Below are 17,014 nucleotides of genomic sequence, written 5' to 3'. Positions count from 1 at the left end.
CTCCAGTCTCAGCCCCTCAAGGGACACACATGTTGTAGCTGAGACCATAAGTGGCAGGCATGTGCCCGTGGTCACTCTTCCAGCCAGTAGTCCTACTCCAAGCCCTTGTTAGATCACTCAGTTCCCAAGGTCCAACCTGCCCTCCCCCCAAGGCTGGTAGTTCCTTGTTGAGACCTGTCATCCCTCCCAGGCTCTGAGAGAATCGACATTGCCAGCCCTTATGCCTTTGGACTTCCTAACCCTGTCCTTTCCCTCTGTTCCCCAGTTGATTGAACCAAGGGAAAAAGCCTGATCCAAGATGGGCGGATTGGAATGTTCAAAAATAAGAAACAGGATGCAGAAATGAGCTAGAACATAGGAGGGGGGTCAACAGCAGTAGAACAATAACAGCAGCTAAGTTTTACTGGGTCCTTCCAGGCGAGGCTTTTGATGACCCTCCAAGGTAGGTGACTGGCACGCTGTCTAATGAAGAAACAGATTCTGGGGTGAACCGACTGCCCTGGGGCTGTCTGGGCATGACTCCCCATGTCTGCTGCTGCCAACTGCCATAACTTTTGATGGACATGTCTGTTCCTGCCAACCCCTAAAGCCTCTGGATGAGGCCTGAGCTGGCCCCTCCCTGGTCCCCAACAGCTAGCTCAGAGAAGATGGCTAAAAGGCTGTAATTATCAGCCTCCATTTCACATTTTATAGGTGAGGGAACGGATGGGCAAGCGCCAGCTGAAGGCCAGGAAACCACAGCACCGCTGTGCGCCGCGTTCACTGTGCTCCAGGCTGAGGGGCTGGATCCTCACTGTAGCATTTTTGTGACATTGTTATTACCATTGTCTCTGTTTTGCAGAGCAGGGAACAGGCCTGAAGAGGTGACCTGACTTGCCCACAGTCACAGAGCTGCTTAGAGCCTGGTTCTGACTCTGGCTCTGCCATTGGTCAGCTGCAGGCTTGGAACTCACAGAAGCTGGACTCCACAAGAGTGGCCCAGGAGGGAGCTCACCTCACGGGCGTTAAGTCAGGGTATATACAAGGGCTGGTAGTTGGGCACAGCTCTGTAAGATGGGTAACATGCCAGCTGCTGTCCCCCTAAGGACTTGCAGGGACCTGGCCTTGCCTTGTTCCCCACGAGGGTCTCATTCCCTTGACTGTCCCAGCTTCACCCAGGCTCTGTTTCCTTCTCTTTTCTGGGCTCAGAGAGTAATGGAGTGGGGGAGCTCACTCTCCCTGTGGTCTTGCCCGCAGCACAGAGACACCTGGGAAGAGGCCCAGAGCTGCCCAGCACAGAAGTCCCACAGGATGGGAAGAGATGGATTTGGGGTTCATAACCTGAGCGCTGACTAGGACTTGGGATTGTAGGTCCTGATGCCCAGCTCTGCCATGCATAAGCTGGGTCACTCTGGACCAGTCACTGACCCCACCTGGGTGTTGGAGCACTGGGATTGGGATCCTGTATTCTATTTGCCAAACATTCCTCATCACATCCAGACACCAGTCCTGCCTGCAGAGGACACGTTACAGAGGCAGGAGCAGAGGGAAGTGCATGACACTTCCAAGGCCACTCTGGGAATTACTGAGCAGTCCCAGCAAAGCTGGGACCCAGGCCATATGCTCCCTCTGTGCCAGAGAGGTTGAGGTCTCTCTGGGCAAGAGCCGTAAGGGGACATTGTGCCTAGGACACACCGGCATCAACGGGGGCTGCAGGAGGAAATCAGAGGCTGTCCAGATGAGGCCAGCACATTGTTCTTAGAAAAGATAAATTTTGAGGCCCTGCTGAATTTCTGTGGCTCGGGGTTAGGTTGTGCATGCAGGAGGCGACAGCTGTTGGGCTTTCTCCCCAGGGTGGATTCTGAAGAGGACGTGGAGCCTTGAGTCACTCTGTCAGGTTCCTTGATCCCACAGAGAAGCTTGGAAGAGGAAATGTTCATCATCCTGGTCTCCAGGGGACATCTCATCCAGGGCCCTCCTGGGAGTCCAGGTCACACAGAGGCCAGGGGGAAGAGTTGAGAGTGAACCAGGCCTCCTGGGGACATGGTCCCAGTACTGAGGCTGCTACATGTCCACAGGGTTAATCCAGGCAGGCCCTGGGAGGCCCCTCCACAGTGGGAGAGACTTAGTTTGGCTGGGTCTATGGGCAAGTGCGTCTGCCACAGTTTCTCATCCCAAAACTGGGCATAACGTTGACCTCCCAGAGTTCTCAACAGAATTAAACAAGGTTATATCTGGGGAAAAGAACCCCTTCCGCCCCCTGCCACCCTGAACAACCCCATGCACTGGCCTCTGTGTCTGAAACCCCATGGTTATAGGAAGGAGGGGCTGTTGGCTGGCGCCCGTCTGCACCAGGCACAGAGCATGTGTACTCTTATTCAGCCTTCAAAACAATACCAGGAGGGAAATAGTTCCTTGTCCTTTTACAGATGAAGAAATTGAGCCTCTGCAGAACCCCTTTCCTTCTGCTCCTGGGTCAGGGCCCTAGGGGTGGAGAGTAGGAAAGGGTCCCAGAGTAAGAGAGACAGGCCTTGCACACATTCCTCTAACAAGGGGGAGAGGGCCAGCGGTGAGCAGACATCATGCTGGGCACAGGGCTTCAGAGATAAGCAAGACCAACCCGTCATGGCCACAGACAACAAATGGACTCAATTGAAAATGATGGTTTCAGTTCATCTGTGCTGTGCACAGGGAAGTTTCTGGTACATGAGGACATGTCATGAAGGGTAAAGGAGGGGCTAGCCTGGCCTAGGGGCTAGGAGAAGGCCCATAGCTCTGAAGGAGGAGGAGGTGGTGGCAAGGGAAATAGATGCTCCTGACAGCCAGAATCCTGCCAAGCCTGGAAGCCAGAGCACAGAGGGTCTGGGGACAGACAGAAAGAAGCTCAGCCACCCAGGAGGGAGCAGTGTGAGAGGTCCAAGGGCCAGTTTGTGAGACAAGAAGGAATTTTAAACTGTATCTGGACAACACAGGGAGCCACTGAGGGTTTTAAGTAGGTAATTACAGGGTCAGATTCAGGGTAGAAAGATGCTGGGTGCCTGTCTGCAGAAGGGTAGAAGGGATTAAGAGGTGGCAAGACTATGCCTTCTCCAGGCAGAGGAGGTTGATGGCCCGGACCAGATGGGTGGCCTGGACCAGGAGCATGGCCATGGGGAAGGGATAAGAGGTTGATTCCAGATGAAAATGGCAGTCTCCAAGACTTGATGGACTGCTGGATGAAGGGGTGGGGGAGAAGCAGCCTGATTCTAATAGGAGTAAGTGATACTAATATGTCAGAATACACTCTACTGTCATGTACATGGAAAAACAGCAATAATAATTGAAAACTAAACAAAACAGCAGCAGCCTAAGGTGACCTAGTGTACCAGTGTACTCTGGTGACAGTGGGACTTTGTGAAGGGGAGACAGGGAAGGAGTGGGACAGGGGATGGTCACCACGGGGCCAGAGAGGTGTCTAGCTGCTGAGAGTGAAGCTGGGCTTGTGGCCCAGGTGGAAGATTCCCACCACCAGGGAGAGAGGAAACCAGTCAAGGTGCGAGCCCCAGGAGCCGGTGGAAGAGAAAGTGGTACAGCCATCACCAGAGGAGAGGTCAGCAAGGGCGGGAGACGGTCCAGGCTTTCCCCCCAGAACTCGTGTCCCTAGGAAGAGCAGTGAGCCCTGACAGGGCCGCGTGTTCGGAGGCAGGAGTGGGGGCGTGGTTGAGGCAGTGTGTGGGGAGTGGGTCGCTGGGGGTGGTCCAGAGCAAAGGAAAGCGAAGGAGATGAGAGTAGGGAGGAGGCAGGAGGCAGGAGGGAGGCCGCGCCTCTGCGAGCAAGCCAGAGAGCTCTTCGCAACTCAGTCCTCAGGAGGCAGGAACCGGGCCTTAACCTGGCTCTTAGAGCCGCAGGGCGAAGCCGGGGAAGCGGGATTCGGCCTCACGCACTGTGGCCACCTGGGGACTGCTGGTGCTCCCTCGGTCCTCGGGAGGAACCTCCGTCCGGGGTTGGCCTGGGTCCCTCCCGAGGATGCCTGGTTCCCGGGGGCTCGGAAAGGCCTTCGGGGGCGCTGATGCTTTCGGTCGGCTGCACAAAGCCGGAGGCCGGGTTCGAGGCTGGCTGGGCTGAGCGGCTCGGGGACCCGGCCCCTCCCCATCACTTCCTCGAGTCTTGTCCCCGGCTGGGGCGCACAGCCGGGTCTCATTATTGCCCATCCCCCTCGCCTCTGCCCCACGAGCCCGGGGGTCCCGCGGCCAGGAGAGGGGCGGGTTATAATCAATCCCAGGCCGGAAATTCTTCCCGAGGGGCCCGGCCGGGCCGCTGGGCCTGGAAGCCGGCCCGCAGCGCCCCTCCTCGAGCCCGCCCCGCGCATCATGGAAACTGGCCGCCCGCCCGGCCCCCGCCGCTCCGCTCCGCGTTCTTCCTCCGGGCGGGTGGGCAAGGAGCCGGGCCCCGGCGCGTCGTCGGCGGGTGGCCGCGGCCCTCAGCACTGCCTCCTCAGTGGGGCCAGCGCAGCTCCCCGCCAGAAGTGGGCGCGACTGAGGCCGGACCCTCGACACCCTGCTTGATTTTCTCCTTCCCAGCCCGGTTGTCCCTGCTGCGGCCACCGTGGCTGATGTCCATCGAGGGCTCGGGTGGCCCAGGCTGCGCCCTGGGTGGTGGGCCCTGCCCCCAACGTCTGATTGTCGCCTCTCGATGCCTTGAAAGGCAGACGACGTGGTGCCTGTTTGGCAGACGAAGGAGTGAGGTTCGCACGGCGGAAGGGCGGGTCGGGCTCGGCCGCCTCCCGGCGAAGAAAGGAGGGCTCTGGGGACAGGAGGGGCGGGCGTGGACTCCCCGGGCTGAGGGTCTGGGCAGAGGCTCCGGTGGGGAAGGGGCACCCTCCAGGTCCCTGCGTGCTGCATGAGCTGGAGCCAGGGTGGGGAGTCGGGCGCGGGCCCTCGGAGTCGCCAGGCGCGCACACAGCGGTTACCTGCCGCCCTCAGACCCAAACTGCGCCTTCCTGCAGCGCCGCGCGGGTCGGACGGTTCGGGGGGCTCCGGAGCCGGCGGGGGCGGGGCCGAGCGGCGCGGGGCGGGGCCGGGGCGGGGCTCCGTGGAGATCTAGGAGGTGCGGGGAACCGCGGCGCGCGGACTCGGACCCGGACCTACTCCGGCGCGGCAGCTCCAGGTGAGCAGGACAGGAGCCACGGGCCCGCCACCCACTTTCCCTAACTTTCTTTGGCTCCTCCCTCGGGAGAGGTACAGGGGCGGGATCCTGGTCCTTCCTTTTCCCCAGGCCGGAGTAGGTACGCGGACGGTGGCGGGACCCCGGAGTATGGGGCTGTGAACAACTTCCCGCGCCTTGGGATCATCCGGCTGTGACTCTAGTTTCCGCCTCCATGGGGTCCTCAGCGTCGTCCCAAGCCCACCAGTCTTGGGGTCTCTGAACATGTCCACGAGTCTCTGATTTGCATGCTTTCGCCTCCTGGCAGGGACTGGCCCGGGCTCAGGAGTGACCTTTCAGGAGTTGGGGTTGGGGCGCCAGCTCTAGCTTGAGAAGAGGTGGTCACTGCTGTCTTGGACTGGGAAAAGGTTCCATACCCAGGGATAAGGGGGTAATGGGCTTCGCCTGCTCCCTGGACGCGCCTGTGGCTATGCCCAGAGGTGTGCCATGCCCAGGGGTAGGGTCAGGAGCCCGGCGTCGGCCGAGATGGAGCCCCCGCCTCGTGTGGCGGTGTGACCCCCGTCAGGCCGCAGTTTCCACCTATGAAAACCAGTCTTTGGACGCGGTAGACGCTACGACTCTATCTAGGCCTCGGACCTGGGGCAGTGCTGTCCGAGGCAGGAATGGTGTCCTGTTTTGGGCTTCGGGGTGCGGCTGGGGCGTGGGCAGGGTGGCAAATCCTCCTCCCTGAGGCTTGGCTATGCCTTCAGGGCTGCAGCTGCTTAGAAATCAGAGTGGGGGAGTAAGGACGCACTCCAGGACAGCGAGTCCTAACTCTCCTCTTTTGGGGCCTGGATGGGGGCTGCGTGTCGTTCCGCGCCCTCCCTTCGGTGGGGCCCACATCACCTATAGCCCTGCTGCTCCTGTCCCGGCCGGGATCTGGTCCTCAGGTCGCAGACCCAGCACATCCTGTAGCTGGGAGGGGTTTAAGCTGTGCAGCCCGAACCCTGGGGCTCTGGGCGTTGCTGCTCTGGCTGGGACGCGGTCCACTGAGGCCTCGGGCGGAGGAGGCTGAAAAGGAGGCCAGGCGGCGGGAAAGGGGGATGATTCATCCCAAGCAGCCCGAATCGGAAACGCCGCAACCTAGGAATAGCCTTGCCTGGGCCGACCGGAGAGCCGAGAGCAGAGTCTGTCCGGTGAGGCCCTGCGCCCACTACTGGCAGCCCCCTGCCTCCGGCCAAGGTCCCAGCCTGGCTGCTGGGGGAGGGGGAGGCCTCTTCTGGAGGAGTTGAAAGAGATCCTGGGCAAAGTCCGCCGCCGCCTCCTCTGACTGGCTGGTCTTGATCAGAGCGGTCTTCCCGGAGTCTATCTCAAGTCTCTCCTGCTACAGCTCCGGTGCTGACTGAGGAAGTCTGGAAGGAGGGGGCGGGCAAGGAGAGGCTGGAGTCGGTGACACCCCCTCCTTCCCACGCTGCGGTATGTAAAGCGCAGTGGGGGGGGGGGTGGAGCGCGCGAGCGACCCCTGCGGACCCAGCGGTCTGAGCGCCCCCTCCCTCCGTTACTACGGCGCAGCCACGTGCGGGGGTGGGGTCGACCCCGGCCGTACTTACCCCGAGACGCGGCTGCTGGGGGCCTCATGCCTTCCGAGGCCCGGGACCCGCGGGCAGGCAGAGAGGGCGCAGACTGCCGGAGCCCCGCGACCCGGCCTGCGCCAGGGAGCAGCCCGCAGCCCCCGCCCTCCTCTCCGCCCGCGGGCCGGGCCAACTCGGGCTTCTGCCGCGCGTCCCTGGCTCCGAGCTCCGCTGCGGAAAACCCGAGCGGGGGCGGCTCCCTGCCTCGTAGCCCGGGAAAATCCGGGGGTGGCCGCCAGGGATCTCCAAGCGGCCAGGGCGAGGCGGCCCGAGCTCCCATCCCGGATTTGGACCCCCGAGCCCGGAGCCCCGAACCTAGGCCCGTCGGTTCAGCCCCGCCTCCTGTCTTCTCTCCGCAGAGCGCCCGGACGACAGCGAGATGACAGCCGGGAGCCCGGGAGACTGCGGGGAGATGCGGAGGAGCCCCGAGGGCCGCGTCTCCCGCCTGGGCCGCCGCCTGGGCCGCCGCCGGCGCCCGCGCTCTCCGCCCGAGCCTCTGCGGGTGCGGGCGCGGCTGCGGCTGCGCTCGCCGTCGGGGGCGTTCGCCGCCCTGGGGGCGCTCGTGGTGCTGGTGGGCATGGGCATCGCAGTGGCCGGCTACTGGCCGCACCGTGCCGGGGCCCCGGGGCCCCGGGCCGCCAATGCCAGCTCACCCCCTGTTAGTGAGCTGCGACGCGAGGGTCGCGGCGCGGGCCGGGGTCATGGCCCGCACGAGCGGCTACGGCTGCTTGGACCAGTGATCATGGGCGTCGGCTTGTTTGTATTCATCTGTGCCAACACGCTTCTCTATGAGAACCGAGACTTGGAGACGCGACGACTCCGCCAGGGGGTGCTACGGGACCAGGCCCTCCGGCCCCCCGACGGCCCCAGCTGGGACTGCGCTCTCCTTCCCAGCCCTGGCCCAAGGACTCCCCTAGCCATAGGCTGCGCGGAGCCAGAAAGTTGGGACCTGTCCCCGCGTCGGGGTACCTCACCCGTCCCGTCAGTGCGGAGTCTGCGTTCAGAGCCTGCTAATCCTCGCCTCGGGTTACCTGCCCTCCTCAACAGTTACCCGCTGAAGGGTCCAGGGCTGGCCCCTCCCTGGGCTCCACGAACCCAGACTGGCCACGTGATCATCACAGTGCAGCCCTCTGGCTCCTGCATTGAACATTCCAAGTCTCTGGATCTGGGCCTTGGGGAGCTCCTCCTTGGGACCCCAGCTGCTCGTGACTGTGCTCACAGAAGCTGGCCACGGCTGGACCGTCTCAGTCTGGGGGGGTATGCCAAATTGGGAGGAGAGAATTTGGGGGCCCGGGTCTGAGGAGTAGGGGGACAACCCGCTATGAGGCTGCAGCATGGACCATGATAACAGGACCAGAGACCATAGCTGCTTCAGGCACATCTCAGGTTGAGATGGACCTCCGACCACAGCAGCGGTTAAGGCATCCTACCTGTGTGTGGTAGCTGCACTAAGGCTTGATGAGCCAGCAGGAGTGGTTTAAAGTAGAGTGTGGAGACCAGCATGCCTCGGCCTCAGGAATTTCTTCAGCCTCCATATGTGGCCTTAGCCCTGGACAGGTACCTGAGGGGACTGGAGGTCCAGGCCAAAGGTGATTGGGAGATGCACCTGGTGTCTTAACAAACCCAAAGTGGTGGGCAAGGACCTCTAAGACTTGGAAGGTAGGTTGGGATGTTGCAGGCTGGGACAGACAGGCCCTCTCCAGAGTAGGGCTAGAGCTTGGGCTTCTGGGAAGATGGGCAATGGGAGGGTGCTGAGACCCTCCACTGCCATCTGGGATGGGGACTGAACCTTTAGCTCAAACCCTTTCTTCAGCCATGCAGGGTATATCCCACTAGGGCTAACTACTGCCAATGTCTTCATACTGAGGTCTGACCACTCCCCAGAGAGGTCTGAGAAGCCCTCCTCTTTTTCTTTCTTTCTTTCTTTTTTTTTTTATTGTGGCCTGTGCCGCAATCTCCCTTCAGCCGGCAAAAAGCATTTGCCAGTTCTCAGAAACCCCTTTGTACAACACTGAAGCTGCATTTGGGCCAATGTGGGGAGCTTACTTTAGAAAATGTTTTCAGGTTTGGTCTCCCCATCCAGCTTTAATTTTCCCCAAGTTACTGATAGAAGAGAAATACAAAAGTAGATCAATCCTTAGAGTCAGTGGGCTTTTTTTTTTTTTTTTTTTTTGAAGTTTATTGAAAAATGCAATACAAGAAGCAAGACCAAATACATATCTAAACACTACAACCACTTCTCTTACTACAAAAGGCCAAAACAGCAGACCTAATTATTGCCTATTTAATCTAGAGATTTTGCCAATTTGATTCTGCTGCCATGGTTCCTATTTTGTCAAGAAATGTAAACAACTACTTGATATGATTCATAATTTTTAAAATTTACAAAGCTCCTTCATTTTTGTCACCAAAATAATACATTTGAGAGAGATTTGTAAAAACAACCAGCCTGGGGCTGAGCTCCTGGGCAGAGGTTTCCCATGAGCATCAAGGGGTGTTGGTCAAGCCATAGCTCTGGCTCCATTTCCCAAGGTAGATGGTGGTCTCCTCACCCCTGGCTGCTCAAGGTTCCCCCAGAATATAGTGATGGCCCCAGTGGGGGCGGGGAATGATGTCCCCTGCAGTTAGGCTTCCTGGGCCCTTGGTTGTGAGTGCAGACCTTGCTTTGTGGGTAGGTGGCAGAGCTCTCCTGTGGTTTGAAGGAAATCTTTAGTTCTGAAGTAAAAATAAAATGGCAGTGAGAGTTGTTACTGTGGTGTGTCTGAGTCACTTTAGGAATCGCTGTCTGGGATCCTGGAAATGTGACTCTCCTCCCCACGCTTTACCATTTCTACCTGGACAGTCTGTTTTTTTCTTCTCATACACATACACACAATTGCAGAATGAAAGAAAAAAAAAAATCCAAACAATTGCCAAACTCCAAGATCTGTTGCCAGAATGGGAGGAAGGGGAAGCGGCCTGGGAGGAAGTTAGTGTAATTCTGGTTCAACTGACAGAGGAGGAGGGAGCTGGCGGCAGAGCTGAGGAAAGCTTAGGCCCCCAGATGCAAGGTCCTGTGCTATGAAGGCTGCCACACTGATCTGGATAGCACAGAACATTGGGGATGCTGAAGAGACATGCATGCGCCCCTCCCTTCGCCCATCCTCTTCCTCCCACAGGTCTCCAGTTTTTGTTTTGGAGATAGGGTCTTGCTCTGTTGCTAAGGCTGGATACAAACTTACAAAACTCCTGCCTCAGCCTCCCAAGCAGCCGGGATCCTGGGTGCGTACCACTGCGCCCAGCTCTAGGTTTCAGCATCGTGAGCACTGGTGGCTCCTTCAGCAGGACACCTGGCCACTTGAAAGTAAGCTCATTATCCGTCTGTTTGATGGGACAGGGGTTCAAACCTGACAACACAGTCCTGGCTGGGGCCCCCAGAAAGCCTCATCACGTCAGACCCTATGCCACAGCCTGTACATCTGCTCCTAAGACAGAACAACCCACTGCTCCCCAGCCTGTCATAACTCCCCCGACTCTCCCCTCCCTCCTGAGCTGCCTGTTGGCAATAGTGGTCTCACGTGAGAACTAAAAGAAAAAAACGCACACACTCGCAATCAGTTCAAATCAGCTGAGTTTGTCTAAGTAACACTCGGCTAGTAGAGACTTTGGACACGTGCTGCTGGCTTCAGACTGTGCTCATGCTCAGTGTCCTTGAGCCCCAGTGATCGCTGTCAGTGACTCACTGACTAATCTCATGAAGTTCGCTTCTAGCCTAGAATTAGGATTCTAAGAAGCTTCCAGGCAGATCTGTTGTGGGAAGCAAGCTGGAGGATTAGAGAAGCCCTATTGAATAAAAATGCCCCAAATCCTTACCAGGAATTGGGGACATCAGTCCTCACTTTCAAAACCAAGGCAAATAAAAAACCTAAATCCAAAACTCACCACAAATCAAGTCCACAAAACCTGACAGACCTCAGGTGGCGAGGGGGGATGAGCAGCCCTAGGGCTTATACCCGTCATGTGGTGTCTTATGGGAGGGATGGTCCCTAGAAGCCGATAATCCCCTTGCTCCAGAAGGATGTCCTCAGGCAGGTGCCTCTCAGGAGGAAGGTCAGAGAACACAGCCTCCTGTCTGAGCTACATCCCTTGTGACAATAAAAGAAAGGCCCAGACCTGGTTACCTGAAACACTCCTTAGTAGACTGAGGTAAGCGCCACTCCTCAGGATGAAGTGCGCACTCCCAGAACTAGAACACCTTATTCTAAAAACCTCATTAGCTTTCCTTCCCCAAACTGCCACTGAAAACATTCCATTAGAGCTTTTGGCCAAAGGTGCCTACTTTTCCGTGAGTTTTGGTCTCCTGAGACGGGAGCCTAGGGGAGTGCTTGGCAGAGCCACCGCTGCTGCTGAGGTACAAGGGCAATTGGGGAGGTGAAGGCCACGGGTATGTTCAAACATTCACAGTATCAGATCTACCTGAAGCAATTTCTTATGTCTCTGACCAAAAGAAGCTCCAAAACAGAGCGCGCGGGAGGGAGGGAGGGAGGGAGGGAGAACAGCACTACATTCTCAGCGGAGGTCTCTGCCTCACCAAAAACACTCTAACAGAGGGACAGGACATTTTTCTGGGGGTCTGTGGATCAGAGCAGTCATGCTGCCTGACATTCTGGTAAAGTGGCATCTTAGCTCTGAGAAAGAGCTGGTTCATGAAGCTTCTGCTGTCATCCAGAGGGTGTAAAACTAGGGCAGGAGCGGGAGTCCCACTGAGCTGACTTTGGCCTCCAACACAGCTGACAGGGTCTCTGGAGGATTTCCTGAAGAATTCTGTGGACCCTGTTAGAATCTGGGCTGGAAATAAATGGGGAGAGGCTAGGTTGGAGGGGTTACAAACCACCCCGTAAAAAACTCTTTAGAAATAGTCCATAGAGTGAAAAGCTGAGCAATTTCTGGTATCACAATATAGAAAAAGGTCTTCAAAAGGATCAGTGATAGCTAGAAGAATCTCTTGGTATAAACTCCAAATAGAAAATGAAGAAAACTTCCTGGTGGTTTAAAGTAATCTTGAAAATCTGAAGTCTGACTATTGCAGGTTGGCTCTGTATCATCGCTGGTTTTTCTTGGATGGGAGAAGGGTAGGGAGTTGGGGGCAGGACAGTTCCTAGAGGAAGGAAAGAAGCACATTGTTAAATTCTGTTCCCACTCCCACTGCCAAGTTCTTGTGGCCTTTTAACTGACAATCAGAACCTGAGCACTGGGCATATCCTACCTTGTGATTGATAGTTTTCTCAAATCCTTTGTAAACTGTGTTATTTGGCTCCCCAAAGTAGCTTCCTGCTTCTAGTTTTTGGCCCCAGAGTGTCACTGCCTTTTCCCACCTGTCCCAAATCTGCACACTTACAGATACCCTGATCTGGCTCTTTGTGACAGTTCTCTGATCCTTCCAGGCTCGGGCTTGGAAATTCCAGAGATGCCGGTGCCACAGAGAGCAGAGCAAAAGGGGGTGAGTTGAAGTGGAGAAGCAGGGGGGCAGGAGGAGTCAGGAGGTGGGATGTTATATCCAAATTTGGTGTCCCTCTTCCTACCCCAAACTGCTGGTACTGTTCAGGACAGGACACAACAGCAGCTTGCTTTGGCACTGTGAATTTTTTTTTTTTTTTTTTTTTTTTTTATGATTCTGAATCTTTATTTAGTTTTTAGTTTTTGGCGGACACAACATCTTTGTTTGTATGTGGTGCTGAGGATCGAACCTGGGCGGTACGCATGCCAGGCGAGTGAGCTACCGCTTGAGCCACATCCCCAGCCCATGAATTTTTTTTTTTATTTTTACTTTTTTTAGTTGGAGACAGACACAATATATTTATGTGTGAATGTATGTATATATATATGTAGTTATATGTGGTGCTGAGGCTCAACCCCAGTGCTTCACACATGGTAGGCAAGCACTCCACCACTGAGCTACAACCTCAGCCCCAGCAGCCTGCTTTGGTTAAAGTAAAATAATTCACTATCTCCTCTGCCTTTCCTTTATCAAGTCCCAGTGTGGACACCCTCTGGAGTGATGGGTTCCCAGAGTGGGTTCCAGAGTTCCTGCCAGAGCTCTCAGGCTGGGACAGTGGCATCTTCAACCCCAACAGGAACACCTATTACCTGAGCTCAGTCCTCAGCGATCTCAGTCTCCTGATGGACAACCACCTTGGTCACAGACATGTCTGGGTGCTGTTCCTTTGCCTCCTTGATGGCTTGTACAAGGACCTATAAAAGAAACAATGCCCATCAGGAAAAAACAGGCTGGCTTGTGAAGGCCGGCAAGGGCCAGAGCTGACCCAGCTCAGGCTGCACCATGGCGGCATAAGCTAAGCTGATGACCCTCTTCCCACCCTCTCCTGCCCAGGGAGGCTCCTGGACCAACAGGACAAGAAAGGGAAGGCAAGAGTTGTCTTCAGAGCATCAGAGAGGGACCTCAGGGGTGACCACACCTAACTGGGCGGGTCTCAGAGGAGCAAGCAGGGAATCTATAGGACAAAATCTGTTCAACACAGTTTTCTCCTTTGCAGGATTTAACAATGTACTTCCTTCTTCCATCTAGGAAATGTCCTATCCCCAAATCCCTGACCTTCTCCCACCCAAGAGGTAACCAGGAAGTTCAGGACAGGAAAGGAAAGAAGTGTGTGATAAAAAAAGGAAGAAATGTCAGGGCTGAAGTAGAAGACAGGAAGGACCAGTGGATGGCCCGTGATGCACCGAACACTGGCCTGAGCCCATTACTTATTATTTAATCTTTTTGTTTGTACTGGGAACTGAACCCAGGGGTGCTTTACCTCTGAGTCACATTCCCAGCCCTTTTTATGTTTGATCTTGACACGGGGTCTCACTAAGTTGCTTAGGGCCTCACTAAGTTGCTGAGGCTGGCTTTGAACTCACAATCCTCCTGCTTTAGCCTCCAAACCAGCTGGGATTACAGTCGTGCACCACCATGCCAAGCTTTCCCAGCCCTTTTTATTTTGAGACAGGTTTTACTAAGTTGTTTAGGGTATCACCAAGTTGTTGAGACTGGCCTCAACTTTTGGTCCTCTTGCCTCAGACTCCTGAGTCACTAAGATTACAGGTGTGTGCTATCACGCCCTGCTATTGTTTACTTGATCTTCTCAAAGTGAGAAAATTAGGATGGTATCATTATTTGTGTTTTATAGAATGGGAAGCTGAAGGTTAAATAAAGTGCTTATTGTTTCACAGGTAATAAGTAATGCAACAGGAAGTTTAAGTTTACCACCTTGTCTTTTAGTTTCTGAGGGGACCCTGTTTCAGCACCTGGAAGAGTTTGCATTACCACAGAAAAGTCAAAGGAGGGCAGTGGCACCCCTCCTGGCTGCCAGCCTCTGAGCAGATCCCATATCAGAAAGGACTCTGGGGGCTGGGGCTGTAGCTCAGTGACAGAGCGCTTGCCTCGCATGTGTGAGGCACTGGGTTCGATTCTCGGTACCACATTAAAATAAAGTAAAGGCATGCTGTTCATCTACAACAACAGCAACAAAAAAGGGACTCTGGCTAGAACTGACCAGCCAACTGCTCATGCTCACCCTAGATCCTAAGGACCATCTCAGGACAGAAAAAGAGCAAAATTCTCTCCTGGTCTCTTGGCTCCATCAAAGCCATTCTTAGACCTGCCACCTCCACGGGCCCCTGCTCACCATTCCTGCTTTTCTAACCCATCTGCTCATATTTCAGACCCAGTGCAAGCCCTCTCCTTGTGACTCTGCCTCCCCCTCTCCCTGAAAAGCTGTGCCACACTACTTTCCCTGCCTAAAGCCCTCCCTCCCCAGTCAGAGACCACGTCGTCTCCTTCCACACGGTCCTCAGTTCCTAGAAGCAACACTGCTCTGATGTTGGTTCATCGGAGCATCTCTCTGAGCTCTCAGGTGTGCTTGCTCCCCTTTTTTACAATGACCCTAAAGAAACCCGTGATGATCCTTATTTCAGGGATGGTCAAACTACAGCTCACAGAAGTAGTTACTGTAAGTTGCTCCAGGGCACTGGTAAGTTGAGAGCCAGGATGCAGCACGGTTTGTCTTCCTGACACCATGATCGCCTTCTTTCTCATGCTTACTGTCCAGCACAGCGAGGCTCGAATCACCCAGCTGCAGGCTGGGGAAGGCAGGGCCCACCGAGTTGGGCATGTGGCCTGCAAGGTCTCTCGAAGGGCTTTTTTAAAATTGGTGCATTATAATGATACATAGTAGTGGGGGTCTTCATGCCATCTACATACAAGTGCAAATTCCACTGGGATTTGCAGTCTTGTTTCTGGGACCTTGAGCCCAGTTTCCCTGCTGTAAGTCTCAACCCTGCTACCGAGGGAACTGCCAGCACTGCAGCTTAGTTCTTTTTTTCTTCTTCTTCTTCAGGCAGTCAGCATATCAGCATAAAGGCCACAGAATTACTGCTCTAGCAATCCTGTCAATGATTCCAGAAGCATTTGTATGCAGTCTCTTCCACCCCCTCTCCTCTGCAGCTTTACTGTTCTAACCTCAACCAGAAGAGAATTGGGAACATTAATCCTGACCTTATTATTTGCTAATTGCTTGCAGCACACAATTAGCACCTAATTAACATAAAAACATAGAATTTTAGCACCAGGAAGGGGCCCAGAAATTATTTAGATCAACCTCTTCTCTTTTAGGAGAGGTAAAACAGGGGTGCAGTGAATTGCCCAGTGTTACACAGCAAGTTAGTGTTAGATCTAGGACAGAAACCAAGTCCCAGCCTTCTGGTGTCTTGCCCACCACGCTGCACTCTCCCAGTTCTCTCCTCAGCTATTACAGTGCCCTGGGGCAGGGACCGAGCCTTTCTATTGTTGCAATATAATCTAGCACAGATTTAGGACATTATTCCTCCTTCATAACATGGAGCCCACCATGGGTCTCAGGCTGCACATCCAGCACCTCACTAGATCTGCAGGCAACCTTGAGAGAGGGCACCATCATCCCTGGCTGACAGGTGAGGAATCAGAGGCCTGGGGAGTTGAGTGCTGAAATACAATGAGAGCCAGCATCTGAGCCCAATTCTTAGGTCCACGCACAGCCCAAGCTCCTCCGCTACACCTCCTAGCTCCCCTTCTGCTGCCCCCACCCACAGGCCTCTACCTTCTCAGTCCTGTTCTTCTTCTCAAAAGCTATGGCTGTGAAGCTTTTTGGAAATGAAGTTGGCAGAGATACCCTTTGTACACAGCACTCTCATGTCCATTGATCTTCCTGCCCTCCCAAGTTCAAAATTTCCCTGCATTCCTACCTGGTCATGGTCAATATCAGCATCTCCTGTGATCACAATTCTCTTCTCAATCCGGGTCTCTGATATTCCACCCTTTACAGTCTGTAACCAAAGGAAAATGGTCATAGGAGATCAGCAATGTAACAAGAAAGAAAAAACAAAATAGCAACGATTATTCTGAAAGCTGCGCTCCAAATTTTAACCTGCAAAGGACAGCCTCTTACCCACATGTCCAAAATCTTGGCAGAACCTATTAAGATGAGCACATCTCCACCCTGGAGCTCACTGAGATTTTTAATAAGCTGAACAGAAAACCACGGTTCTCCATTTACTGTCTCCTTTTTTCTTCCTCCCAAACACCAGAGAAATTCAGCAAGTAAACAAAACAAGTGTCTCTCTTTGTTCTTCTATATATTTCCATTTGATTACTTTTAGGAGGAAAAAAAATCAGAATACACTATGAATAAAAATGCCACACAGTTTGAAATTGGGATCTTTTATTTTAAAATTACTTTCATGTTATTGATGTCAAAAGATATTTTAGATAATCTCCTGAAGGCTGGTAGGTTTCCATGACAGATGAGGAAAACTGAGATCAGTCATCTGTATTAATGACAGAGCTTGGTCAAGAACCTGAATTTATTACCCATGAGAAAATGCATTTTCCTCTAGTACTATAGCAGGTGCAGGTAAATTTGATTTTCTGAGGGTAGTTCCAATTTTAGATGTTTTGTCTCTATTGTTTCCTATAGACCATATCCTAGTAAGTTTAATATTTCAGCTCTCAAACTATAGCTCCCCTGACCCTAACCCTGGACATGACATAAAAATTCTTTGTTAGACCCAGAGTTCTGATTTTTGGCTTAGAAATAAAATATGATCACTATTAAATCAACAATTCCTGCCTTTAAACTGACTTTCGTGTGTATGTGTGTGTGTGTGTGTGTGTGCGTGCGTGCGTGCTGAGGACGGAACCCAGGGCCTTGAGTATGGTAGGTAAACACTCTGCCACAGAGCTATACCCTCAGCCCAAGCTGATTTTT

General features: G+C 54.3%; 2 protein-coding genes across 13 annotated transcripts in view; one reads left to right on the top strand and one right to left on the bottom strand.

Annotated features, from left to right (window-relative positions):
* Window positions 1-4,489: 4,489 nt before the first annotated feature.
* Window positions 4,490-9,112, top strand: Tmem200b (transmembrane protein 200B). Of its 3 annotated transcripts, none has more exons than XM_071617555.1 (2): window positions 4,490-4,702; window positions 7,091-9,112. In XM_071617555.1, exon 2 carries the CDS (start codon window positions 7,111-7,113, stop codon window positions 8,029-8,031), a length of 921 nt encoding a protein of 306 aa, XP_071473656.1. In that variant the 5' UTR covers window positions 4,490-4,702; window positions 7,091-7,110; the 3' UTR covers window positions 8,032-9,112. The 3 variants fall into 3 exon arrangements, with proteins under 3 accessions (XP_071473656.1, XP_071473657.1, XP_027792947.1); XM_071617556.1 differs by lacking the exon at window positions 4,490-4,702 and adding an exon at window positions 5,077-5,124; XM_027937146.3 differs by lacking the exon at window positions 4,490-4,702 and adding an exon at window positions 6,390-6,576.
* Window positions 9,113-9,640: 528 nt separating this feature from the next.
* Epb41 (erythrocyte membrane protein band 4.1) overlaps window positions 9,641-17,014 on the bottom strand; it is a 155,550-nt gene continuing 148,176 nt past the window's right edge. For 9 of the 10 annotated variants that reach the window (XM_071617546.1, XM_071617545.1, XM_071617547.1 and 6 more), the window contains 3 exons: window positions 15,993-16,073; window positions 12,858-12,962; window positions 9,641-11,868 (listed from right to left, as the gene is read on the bottom strand). In XM_071617546.1, the coding sequence (XP_071473647.1) occupies window positions 12,864-12,962; window positions 15,993-16,073 (180 nt within the window). In that variant the 3' untranslated portion in view covers window positions 9,641-11,868; window positions 12,858-12,863. Of the gene's footprint in view, window positions 11,869-12,857; window positions 12,963-15,992; window positions 16,074-16,451; window positions 16,575-17,014 lie in introns of those variants that run through there. The other variant, XM_071617551.1, reaches the window with a different exon arrangement.

This window comes from Marmota flaviventris, chromosome 10, assembly GCF_047511675.1.
Source record: "Marmota flaviventris isolate mMarFla1 chromosome 10, mMarFla1.hap1, whole genome shotgun sequence".
NCBI classification, from domain to species: domain Eukaryota; kingdom Metazoa; phylum Chordata; class Mammalia; order Rodentia; family Sciuridae; genus Marmota; species Marmota flaviventris.
The sequence above is the reverse complement of the archived record's forward strand: the minus strand, read 5'-3'. Positions and strand labels throughout refer to the sequence as shown.